The 12,758-nt window shown below is 32.7% G+C and overlaps 1 protein-coding gene across 3 annotated transcripts in view; it reads left to right on the forward strand.

Moving 5' to 3' along the window:
- The window catches only part of NRDE2 (NRDE-2, necessary for RNA interference, domain containing), a 71,925-nt gene that overhangs the window by 25,886 nt on the left and 33,281 nt on the right, over positions 1-12,758 (forward strand). For 2 of the 3 annotated variants that reach the window (XM_074289733.1, XM_074289735.1), the window contains exons 4-7: positions 2,089-2,241; positions 7,153-7,606; positions 8,147-8,552; positions 9,892-10,025. In XM_074289733.1, the coding sequence (XP_074145834.1) occupies positions 2,089-2,241; positions 7,153-7,606; positions 8,147-8,552; positions 9,892-10,025 (1,147 nt within the window). The remainder of the gene's footprint in view (positions 1-2,088; positions 2,242-7,152; positions 7,607-8,146; positions 8,553-9,891; positions 10,026-12,758) is intronic. The other variant, XM_074289734.1, reaches the window with a different exon arrangement.

The raw sequence follows: 12,758 nt of genomic DNA on the forward strand, positions 1-12,758 counted from the left end.
TCTTACCACTTCTGGAATTCCCAAAACATTTCCTCATATGTCTAATATAGGAATAGTATGGTTTGGAACTTTTTTCTGTGACAATATAGCCATAGGCAATGATAGAATAACTATTAGTAATTGCTTGAACTCTTAACTACTTGCCTTTTTTCAGCACTATTATGAACTAGTTTTGTTCTATTCCTCCTTACCCCCAAGGCTTATTAAAAAGATAAATCCTCTTAAGGATTCTTCCATTTCTAGTTTTAATACTTCAAAAGCCTGCACAATTTATGTTAAGATATTTGGAGTAAATTCAAGGAGGGGATATTAAGAAAAATTTGTTTCCTTCCAGAGTGCTGGAATATAGTGCTGATAGCCAACTCTGTATCCCATCTTACCCTCAACATGTGATATAAATATGTCTATATATATGTATCACTCTAGAACTCATCATATTTGAAATCAAATAGATTCCAACCCTGAAGTAAGACCTAGCTGAACCCTGCCAAGTTAACTTCCTAATGCATTTTGAATAAAGTTTATTAACCTTCTAAGACAAAACTGATAGCATTGGTATAGTAGGTATAGTAGGAATGCAGCCAAAAGTGAGAGAGTGGGATGAGAGAGACCTCTGTTACTTATGAGTATTGGGACCTTAAATAAATTATAGACTCGGTTCTAGAGAGATCATGTAGGTCAACATATATATATATATTTTTTTTTTTTTTTTTTTTCCCTGAGGCTGGGGTTAAGTGACTTGCCAGGGTCACACAGCTAGGAAGTGTTAAGTGTCTGAGATCAGATTTGAACTTGGGTCCTTCTGAATTCAAGGCTGGTGCTCTATCCACTGCACCACTTAGCTGCCCCATTCAACTTATATCTTAACAATAATTCTATCCCCAGTAACTTAGTCAGCCTCTAGTAGAAGACCTTTAGTGACGGGGAGCTCACTACCTCCTAATGAAACACATTTCACTTTTGCATAGTTTAAGGTAAGAAAATTTTCTTTAAATGAAAACTGAAATCTGCCTCCCTACAACTTTCATTGCGTATTCCCAGTTCTGTCTTCCTGTCTTCACTTTTCTGGGCCATATTTTCCTCACTTTTAAAATGAGGAACTTGGTTTAGATCATTCCCAAAGACCTTTTTGGTTCTAATATCTGTAATTCTGAAAACAGCCCACTTTGGAGGTGAGATAATATAGATAGATAAATGGATGGATGGATGGATAGATAGATCGGAGGAAGGAAGGAAGTAATTTAAGATGGGATGCACTGTGGTGTAATCGAAAAACCACTGGAAGACCTGAGTTTTAGGTTCAGCTCTGACATAACCCCTCTGACTATAAGTCACTTTTAATTCCTTTGAACTTCTCTTTCCAAGTAAAAATAATAATATATGCACTAATTACTTTATAGTTCTGTAAAAAAGTAATTTGTGAATTGTAAATCCTGGAGGAATGTGAACTATTATAATTATTCTAATACTCCTAAAGTTATCCTCTGATGCTTCATGGAAGGGAGTTGACCCTGCATTCATAGCCTAAACCCTTCAAAATTTTGTCAAGCCAAAAAGATTTCAAGTACAGATCTGGTGATGGAATGTGTTGTCTTTTGTCAGAAGACAATAGTTTCAAAACTTTATCACTGTACTGTTGGATACTAGATGATTTGGTGGCCTCAGAAATTCAAGAACCATCAATTAAAATATATAGAGGATATGATATGTATCAGAGGAGGGGATACCTACATTGATGAATTGTGTTATTTTTGAAGTATAAAATAACGAGGATCATGACTCTATACATCTTAACTAGGGAATATATGCTATATGGAGAGAGACACAATTTTCAGATATTGTATGCATGGTTATGTATAGTTTGACCACTATTCATTTCTTATCCGTTTCACTGAATTGAGATTCCTGTACTTTCACTTTCACTGGCATGTAGTTTACATTTGGGTATGTTTGATACTTTGTAGATTTCAAATATTTAACTTTGCTTATTTTTACAAATAATAAATATTTAGCTGAGATTTAAAAAAATCTTTTTCTCTTCTCTTTCCTTTTTTATCTCTCCTTTCTCCTCCACCTCCCTTTGTCCAGCAGCCAAGAAAATAATGCCACTGACAACGGTGGAAGCCGCCTTATTTGGCTTGATGACATTCAGACCCTGACAACAGAAACTTTCAGAACAGATAAGAGACCAGATCCAGCAAACTGGGAGTATAAATCGCTTTATCGTGGAGATATAGCAAGGTACACATTATGTTTTGTCCTTAAAATTTCTAGAAATAATTTATTGATTGTAATATATTGTCATGAGTTCTTCCATTCTAATCCAATTCTCTTTTTTACTTTCCTTCGTAATGAGTATCAGAATAATGTCTGTTTTTACCCTGAAGCCAAAACAAGTATATGATAACATTTATTCATTTTTTTAATTTAATAAGCACTTTGTTTAATAAGACACTGAGAGGATACACACATAAATAAAATATAGTCTTTGTTCTCAAGGAGTTTACAATCTGACAAGAGAGTTAAGATATGCACATAAACAGCCACAATTCCAACAACAAAAATGTAATGAAGGCATAAAAAAGGTATATTGTATTATAACTTAAAAGAGAGAGAAATCACTGCCAATGTTGGGGCAAGGGTAGATAGAGCAAGGGAAGGTTTCAGGAAGAAAGTAGATGGTTCTTTGAGATGGTCTTAGAAGAATAGTAGGATATCAGTATCTTGAAATGGATGACAGAATAGAATGAAGAATATATTAGGTTGTGAAGAATGTTGTGAACAAAATCACAAAGGTGGGAAAACATGTTAAGGAAGGTGTAGCCCACTTTAGCTAGAACATAGAGCATGCAGTTAGATTGAGGCCAAATTGAGAAGGACCTTTAATGCAAGATAAAGAAGTTGGAACTTTATTTGATGGTTAATTAATTAAGGTTTTTGAGTTGCAGAGTGCATATTAGGGAGATTAATCTGGGAGTAGAGTACAGTTTCGTAGAGGAGGACATGAGAATTAAAAAGAACAATTTAAGAGTCTCTTTTGCAAAGTTGAAAGTATTGTAGTAGCTTTAGCTCTACTACCTATTTCTGTGATGTGGTACTCCTTTTCTCTTTATCAGATCTCATAAAGATCTAGATTCATGATGACGTAGTAATACTGTGTATAGTTATATATTTATTGACTCCAAATATCTCTGGAAAGTAGCTATGGACATCTGAGAAGAATAGTTTCTTGACAGAATTAGGGGATTCAGAAGAGGGAGAGGTTTGAAGGGAAAGGTGATGGATAGAGATTTGACACAACTGGGGAAGCTAATAAGATCAACAAGAGAACAGAATAATCTAGGGGACCTTGAAATAGCTTTTCAAATACATCCAAGATCGGGGGGCAAGATATAGTTCAACAAAGGACTTAAAAAGGAATAGAGGACATCAAAGAAGATGAAAGTAGGGAAAAAGTCATTAGATTTGGTGATCAGAAGACCAGTGAGTCAGATTGCAAATGGTTTATGAATAAGAGGACAAAAAGTAGAGGCCACTAGCATAGAAGAGTTTTTCTAGGAGTTTTGACTGAAAAAAGGGAAGAAGAGGTATAAAATAACTTGAGGATAGTAGGGTCAAGTTACAGTTAAAGAACTAGAAGGGAATCGAACATATTTGTGGCAGTAGGGATCATGTTAAATTAAAGATGGAAGAGGAAGAGCGACATGCTACTAGGGTTGTTGGTTCAGACTGACAATAGGATCCTGGTGGCATGCCACTACTCTCAGTACTTTATTATTATTATTTTTTAAGCCAAATGTTGGCATAGAAATAGTGCTTATCAAATTTATGACTGTCTAAAAGTTAGGAGAGATAACTAATATTTAAGATAACAAAATCAATATTCAGAAACATTAGAATGATAGGCCCAAACTAAAATGAAATTTAATAGAAATAAATTTAAAATACTGCACTTGAGTTCAAAAAAAGTAACTTATAGGACTAGGGAAGCACCAATTAAAAACCACTCAAAAAAATAACATTTTTTTTATTAAAGCTTTTTATTTTCAAAACTTATGCATGGTTATGCATTTAAGTGCATTCTCAACATTAACCTTTGCAAAACCTTGTGACCCATAAGAATGCTATGATTACAGTCTTAATCAGCATTAGTAGAAGTCTTGATCAAAGGAGATAATAATCTAATTCTGCACTGGTCAGTCCATGTTTGGAATAGTAGGTCTAGTTCTTAGTGCTACATTTTAAATTCATTTTCATCAAATTTCCACACTTTATAGGAAGAGGGTCCATAGACAATGTCACTTGGGAGAGGAGTATGAGAATAGCTTGTGTTTTAGTCTGGAGAAGAGAAGATATATCAGCAGTTTTCAGCTAGTTGGAGGTTTGTCATGGGAAAGCGGTTCTTATTTTATGCGTTAGTTAGAGATGAAATTAGGACAGATGTATCAGTTAAAGGAAAATGGCTTTTAGTTCAGTGTAAGAATGAATTTTCCAAAATTTAGATCTAAATAATAATAATAAAAATGGTCTGTCTTAAAACTATCTTTCCTGTCAATGGAAATGTTCAGACTGAGGTTGTGGCTGACCTGTCAAGAGATGTAGAAAGAATTATTTACTTATTTTGCATGGGGAGGAAGTATAATACATGACAACCCTAAAGTCCTTATGACTCTTGAGGATAATATTAATGTAGTTATCATAAAGAAGGAAAATATAGTACTATTATGATATTAATAATTAAAACAAAAGGTATTTGATAAAGTCCAATTGATTTTTTGCTAATCTTTTATAATATTGTTTGAAAGAAAGCAGATTTGATTTAGATTCAGCATGGCCCTTAGTTTATCAGCCATCATTAGGGACTTTGTTGCTTGCAGGTATAAAATGAAAGTTTTTTTGAGGGGACTGTGGCAAGAATTGGAAAAGAGAATTAGAGATTAGAGAGGTTAGGATAAGACAGGAAGAAGAGGAAGTTAAAAAACAATATTTATTCATATATGTAACAATTTGCTTATGGTGGATATTAAGGAAACTGTAATCATTAAAATGCAGAAAGAATGGGAGGGTCATAGTGTAGAAGACCCCAGTGATAACTGCTGAAGGAGGGAGGAGAAGAAGGAAGGCTCCTTAGAGGGTTTCTCCTTTCTTTTTATAAATAGTCATGTAACTTTCCCAGGTTACCTCCCTAATGAATGACTCACAAAAGTATGGTGAAAATCTAGGGTCCTGAAGTAGGATGAAGAGAGAAGGGTATCCTCCGATAATATTAGAGCAATACTCCTGCCTTTTAATTATTCAGTGAGGAAATTGAGACCCAAAGAGAGTCTCACAGGGCCACACAGATAGTTATACAATAGAGCATAATCTAATAGAGTATCTAATAGAGTATATCTAAAAATTAAAAAAAGAAAATTACAATTTTAGTTTTATTCTAAAATAGGAAACTTGAAAAATAATTTTAATCCGTATATTTTAGCCTTTTTCCAAGTTAGGTTTTTTAAAGCCAGTTGTTATTCCAATTTGTTAGGCTGGAAAGAGTATTAGAAACATGAGTTATACCTCTTTTGTTTTGCCATTTAATAGTAAAGGTACATATCTTCTTAGGGCTTGATTTCTTCTATAAATAATGGGAATGAATACTTCCTGTTTGGTTTATCTCACAGGCTGTTAGAAAAATGGAATCTTGTGAAGGTAAAGTGTTATTTCTAAGTTTTATTTTAATTTCCCATTAACCAGCTATTGAAGTGGAATAGGTTAAGTGTCTGACTAAAATAATTGGCTTAACACTGATTTTTCTAATGAATCTCGAGATGAATTTTGATACTCTTTAGGTTAAACCAGTCCCTTCTAGGGTCAGGAGCATACCTAATCTACAGAAATGAGTTTTCCTCTAAAGCTCATATTATACCCTTGATGGTATTATATAATGATACTTCATTTGTGCAGTAATATTTTTCTGAAAGATAGAGTATAAATCTAATTGTATTTTTCTTCTAATATCATAATTTTTTAACTCTATGCATTTCTTAATGTCATATCATGGGTTGGAGATGACCTTAGATTCTCAAAGACTCCCCTATCCAAGCAAAAGGTCTAGCAGGTCCAATCAAAGTGGAAAACATTCAATTATGTATGGCCCTGGCAACAGACAAGATATTTTCTTTTGCTTGAGGAATAGCCTCACTAAGGGTTATCAGAGGGTTGTCCACAAGAGAAGTTGCTGTCTGAATTAGTTTGAGGAATACTCAAGAGATGTAATAAGTTTCTGATTAATCTTTGAGAATGTGTTAAACTGGTTATGTTAATGATTGGTATCAAGTTTCTTTATTGACCATCTCTGTTGGGCAGCTTATAAAACACACAGCTAAATAATCTGGAGGAACTCTATATAAAGATTACAATGTGATTAATGACTTTGTAGTTCATTTGTTTTGTAATTTGGGATTTTCACAACCTTGGATTTTCTGAAATTGAATGAGCATACCATTACTCAGAAAAATAGAAGATTTCATCAAGAAAAGACAAAGTAAATGTCCTTCTGTTCCTATACTGGCTTTTTATAAAAATATGCTTTTACTTAGAAATAACAAGCTAGAGTTAACCTTACTTCTGTAGAATTTTTAACTTGAAGTCTTTTAAAAAAAAAAAACTTACATACATTTTATATATATATTTCATTATAATTGCTTTCTTTAATAATCTTGTTTATTGTATTTTATGCATTTAAAAACATGATGAAAAGGATGTCTATAGGCTTTGCCAGATTGCCACTAGTGAATTCTGGTTTAACTGAGACTAAGAAATTAGTAATATAGTAGAAAAAGTACAGAAATGCAAAAGAGAAGGCTAAGCCTTTGGTCCTGATTCTGCCAAAGTTACTTTGGCAGAAAGTCCACTCCCTGGACAGGTCCCTTTACTGGGCCTCAACTTTCTTTACCTGTTGACTTAAAAGGTTTTCCTTTACTTAATCATCTCTTATATTCAAGACCCTGTGCTAAATACTATAGAGGAATGTAAAGAAGACTATTAAATGGTCTATATTCTATTGATGTAGGGCATCTCTAAGGTCTTTCTGAGATCCAGCTATTTGTGATAATCAAATGTATACATATCCATTTACTAATTTATTTATTTATTTATTTATTTTTAAAGATACAAGAGGAAGGGAAACTCTTGCCTTGGTATTAACCCCAAAAAGCAACGTATATCTTGGGAAGGTACCTCTACAGAAAAGAAACAATTGCATAAGAAATTTGAACGCTACTTTTCTAAAAAAAGCATGCGCTCAGTAAGCAGTGATGGAACTCCTGTGTGTAGCAAAGCTGAAATATTCTCATCTGATCTCAGTCCATTCATCCCAGTGAAAGACTCTGATGATGAAGTTCCATCTTCTACCTCAAGTCGGGTGAATCCTTTGGGAGTCTATGATAAATCTACAACACTCTGGTTACAAGGACAGGGTCCTTCAGACCAAGAGACAAAGCAACCTATATCTCAGAAAGATAGTGAAGAAGTTATTCTAAAAGCTAAAGTAGAGGAATTTAACAGAAAAGTTCGAGAGAATCCTAGAGATATTCAACTGTGGCTGGAATTTGTGTCTTTCCAAGTAAGTGTTATTTTTCAGTGCTGAGTTTGACCAGTGCTCTCATTTGGAGATAGAATGCCTAAGTGTGAATAAAGAAAATAGTTGTTTCATTTGTTAACTAAAACATGTGGACACTGGTTTTTTTTTTTTTTTTTTTTTTTTTTTTTTTTTTTTGGCCATTCATATTTGAATCATTAATTTATAGTTGCCATTTTCCTTCTATCCCAGAAATGAATTTTTTTTTGTCACTCAGTTGACTACCATTCAGTACAATTGTTAGCAGTTCTTTTACAATGTAATTGGATTATAAACTCAGTCTTTTTAAATGATGGGGCATAAACCAAAAAAAGGCTAAATATAGCTAAGTAAGAATCTCAAATTTCATTATTCTTAAAAAGGAAATTGTTAATTCTGTTGTCAAGACAGCAGCGATAATTTTGCTTTTTTAGTGCTTCTAGGAAGAGCCAGTTTGAGATGGTGCATATACTGTAATTCATTTAAATGCCTCAGAATAACTCCATGTCATGTATAATTGTAACTCAGTTTTCCTTTTGTTTTGAGGATGAAGTGATGAAAAGACCAAGCCTATACACCATCAGTGAGGGAGAGCAAGAGTCCAGAAGAAAATCGCTGAAGCTAATTCTGGAAAAGAAATTGTCCATTTTAGAACGTGCCATTGAAAGCAACCAGAACAGTGTGGAACTGAAGCTTGCCAGGCTGAAACTCTGTACAGAATTCTGGGAACCATCTACTTTGATCAAAGAATGGCAGAAACTGATTTTTTTACACCCTAATAATACATCCTTATGGCAGAAATACCTTTTATTTTGCCAGAGCCAGTTTAGCACCTTTACAGTATCCAAAATTCACAATCTGTATGGAAAATGCCTTAGCACCCTGGCAGCAGTACAAGATGGGAGCATCTTATCTCATCCTGCATTGCCTGGAACTGAAGAAGCTATGTTCGGTAAGAAGATACCACTGTGAAATGAAATATAGAAAGATAGTTGTAATCAAGGGCCTTTGTGTGTGTGTGTTACAAAAAAAAAAATCTACTGAAAATGTCTGGAGTCTTGCTTCTTGAGTTGATAAAGTAAGCATTGCTACTCCCATATGGATGTAACAGATGCTTCTCTTTTGCAAAAGAAGTTGTAATATAAATTGAGTGAATTGCTGATATTTCAAAGATGAGCCCAGAATATTAACGTGAAGAACACATAGATATAAGGTTTTCTAAAGATAAATTCTTCCATTTTGTAAAATAGTTTTTGAATTAGGAGTTTTACTCTTAGGAGCAGTGTAATAAAAATTTTAGTATGTGATATATTTTTCTTAGTTTTTTAGTTTTTTTTTCCTTACTTAGGGTGATGCAATTTGATGGATAAAAGAGTAGATATTTACTGAGTCAGTTTGAAGTATTGACAAATGCTAATTCACTATTCTTTAGTCATAGGAATCTGTACAAATTATTTGAAATATGATAAGGAACATGTGCTGCTTCTGGGGAATGGATACATTAGTTAAATGGATAAGGCAATTCTATCAACTGATATTTTATGTCCTTTTTAGAGGAAACCTGCTAAAAAAATTTTTTGCAAGCAACCTGCCAAGATAGAACAATAATTTTTAAGAAAAATGATTTTACTGATTTTTTTTTTTACTCAAGAATAGATTTATTGGTCTTATAAAATAATCAGATTATTATTTATTTTCTGCTTATGGATGATTGAAGTTTATTATGTAAGTAGTTGTTACTAGAGTGAAAATTTTTTTAAAAATTCCATCATAAGGTGTTAATTTGTTTATTATAGGCCAAGAGCTTATGATAAAATCTGCTGGTGAATAATGCCATCTAGTGTTAAATAAAGTACATATAGATCTCTTTACTTTTTGGTAAAAACCAACATATTTTAATAGCATTTATGTAGCTTTCCAAATGCTAGTGAAACTTTTATTTTATGATAGTTAATGATAGCCAATGATAATAATGATGGCTAATTTCTCAATGCATTTCACATACTGTGCCATTTTTAGTTCTGATATTTTAACCCAGAATTGGATTAGTTATGAAAATATGAGTGGATGTATTTTGTTGATAACAATTATTATTCCTATTGTTGATAACAATTGTTTTTCCTAGAAATTAATAGATACATTTTTACTCTTTTTTTCTTCAGTGCAATGAAATGCTTCTATTTTAGACTATGAGGAATTTTTTTTCCTGGATTGGATATCTCTTTTGGAAAATGAGCTCTTTTTAATGATGTTGAAAAATGATTTTTTCTCCCCCCCCCCCCCCATTACAGCCCTCTTTCTTCAGCAGTGTCATTTTCTCAGACAAGCTGGCCACACTGAAAAAGCAATTTCTTTGTTTCAAGCCATGATTGACTTTACCTTCTTCAAACCTGACAGTGTGAAAGATCTTCCTACCAGGGGACAGGTCAGTAATTTTTTATTTCTTGTATTTCATTTTAGAAGCCATATTGAACACATTGGAATTTAAGAGCTAGAAAAAGAAACTTGTAAAATGGTGGTCAGATGGAAAAAGTTATTTTCAATCAGTAGTTTTTTCCTAAAATGTGCTGGTTAAATTGTTTTTTTCTTTTGAATAAAATTCAGTTATCTCTTCTTTATTAGCCAGTTGTCAAAATCTCTCCCCCCCTTTTTTTTTGTACATAGGTATAATGGGTAACATTGAAGGAAGCTTCTACTTCACATGAGACAATTACTGAACAAGGTAGCAATAGCATTAGCAGGATTTGTGTGTGTGTGTGTGTGTGTATGTAACATAATAATGTATTTGTGTTACAGGCACACATAAACAGATGAGAAATTTGTGACTAGGGAATAGGACATTCCATTAAGAAGATATAATGTGTAATAGAACATAACTTGAACTAAAATAGTTAAAATTCCAATTCATAGTAGTTCAAGTTTAAATTCTGCTTCTAATTGGCTGTATACCTTAACTTATATACTCTTGTTATTTTTATTTTAGATTGTGCTATCTATAAATTGAAGGAGTTATATTAGATTAGCTTTAATGGCCTTTCTGTCTTTGATATTTTGTAATAAAGAGCTTATGTGATTTCTGAAGCCAGGTACTTTTAAAGAATTTTAAAAGAAGTAATGACACAAAAATCAAATGTAGTCAAAGTTCGTTGGGAAAATATATTTTAGATTTGTTCTGTATCCTATTGCTATAAGGATATAGCAACCTAAAAGAGAAGTATCCTGTTTTTGGTAACCTAATTTTGTATCTTTCCTTCTCATATAGTACATTTTGACTTAACTTTTACTGTGGACAAACAGAATGCAATATTGGACTTTTGATCATTGCCTAGTTCTTAAACCATGTTTAACTCTTTTCCAGTCTTAATGTTAACTATCCAATTAACCTTTCAGCCATAAGAAATTTCACTTTCTAAATTTATTCTTAGCTATAATCATAGATAAAATTAAATTTCAGAAGTTTGTTTTTTTGGAAAATAATTATCCATACTTAGTTTTCGTCATTTGCACATGTTGGTGCTTAATGCTGTTTTATAGTCACTAATGAATAACAGCTTTGGATGAGTTGATATTCTAAGAACGAACATTGGTTATCATTTGGAGCTCCCTTCAGGAATGTTTTGCTCACTTATATTGGTAATCAAATGTAGAAAGCCAGAACTCTGGAGAAGTATACTTGAAACAAGGTGTTAACTCAGTGGAATTGATAGATAATGATTCTCTAATTCACATATATAACTTAGTACTTAGTATGGTGATATAATAGTTCTCTAAGTTCACACATCATCAGTGTACTGTGATAAGGTACAATAAGGTATATAAAGGCTAAGAAGGACTGGAAGATAGATATTCTATCTTTGACCAGCCTCATGGTGGCTGTCCTGCTTTCATCACTTCTCCATCTAAAGACCAAGGCCCATCCGAAGGACCTCCAGAAATCTAGCCCAAATATTAAAGTCAAAGAAATCAACTTTTATGTCTATTATTTTTTAAAAATATGTTTAACATTTATACTCTACCTCATTCTAGAATGATTTTAGGCAAGTTTCAAGTTAAGCTAACTTCAAAAATAGGATAATACTAGATAAAAATGGAACAAAGATTACCTAAAACATTACAGAATGGTAGATCCTTTGAGTTCGTAAGTTCTGAACTACAATAGAATTGATCACCAAACTGGTGAGTCCCTTGGAGAGAAAAGACCACTAAATAGCCCATGGAAGGTCAAAAAAGATACAACTCAAAAGTACCATTTAAACAATTATTGTAAATTTGCCAGTTTTCTTAGATACTCAAAGCTAATGTAACATTATACTACCCCTCCAAGCTGTTAGCATAACTATTCCTTGTTCTCTGAAAATACCCAATAGCCTTTTAAAAAGTTTTGTTGATGTGTTTTATTTCTACATTATGAACATTTCTAGATTATCTACTCCATGAGTTTCAGCCAGTTAAGCAGGAGTAATTACAGGGCCCTCGGTTGAAAAGTGTATATAACATGCCATTTCTATAGTTCCCCCACTTAGCTTCTCTTTTTTAAAGTTTTTTTTTTTTTTTCCTCCCAATTAACTAAGCAAAGGTTAGGAGTAATTGTGAAGGATAAAATAGATAACTGTTGAAATGAAACTGAAGAGCTTTTGCAGAAATAAAATTAACGTATATAAGTTAAGAAAAGAAGTAGTTGGAAGGGGAAAAAATAGATTGAGAAATGGAACCAATTACATACTTTAGTTAGAAAACATCTTGATTTACTGTTTAGAGTAACATCTAGCCAAGGCAACAGCAGATTAAAATATAAACTTGTTTGTAAAATTTTTTGAAGATTGATTTGACACTTGAAAGCAGTATTAGCTCAAAAAGGAGAGAGATGTACTAGAGACTAAAGGAGTTGAAAGTTTGGAAAATTTAAGGTAAAGCAAAATAATTCCAAGAGCAATTAAGCATGAAAATGGAAGGAAGACAACAAATAGAATAAAACTGGAAAAGAATTTATTTTAAAAAATCATTAAAACAAACTTTTCTTCGTTAAGAACAGTAGAGCTGTCATATTTAGACCCTCACAGACCTAGATATGTTTATAGATGAAGTAAAAAAAAGCACTAAAAACAAAGCAGTTGAGTTGGGCTAAGTGTATTTAATAGAGATCTGAGCTAGAGAAGAT

Source organism: Sminthopsis crassicaudata, chromosome 2 (genome assembly GCF_048593235.1).
Source record: "Sminthopsis crassicaudata isolate SCR6 chromosome 2, ASM4859323v1, whole genome shotgun sequence".
In the NCBI taxonomy this organism is placed as follows: domain Eukaryota; kingdom Metazoa; phylum Chordata; class Mammalia; order Dasyuromorphia; family Dasyuridae; genus Sminthopsis; species Sminthopsis crassicaudata.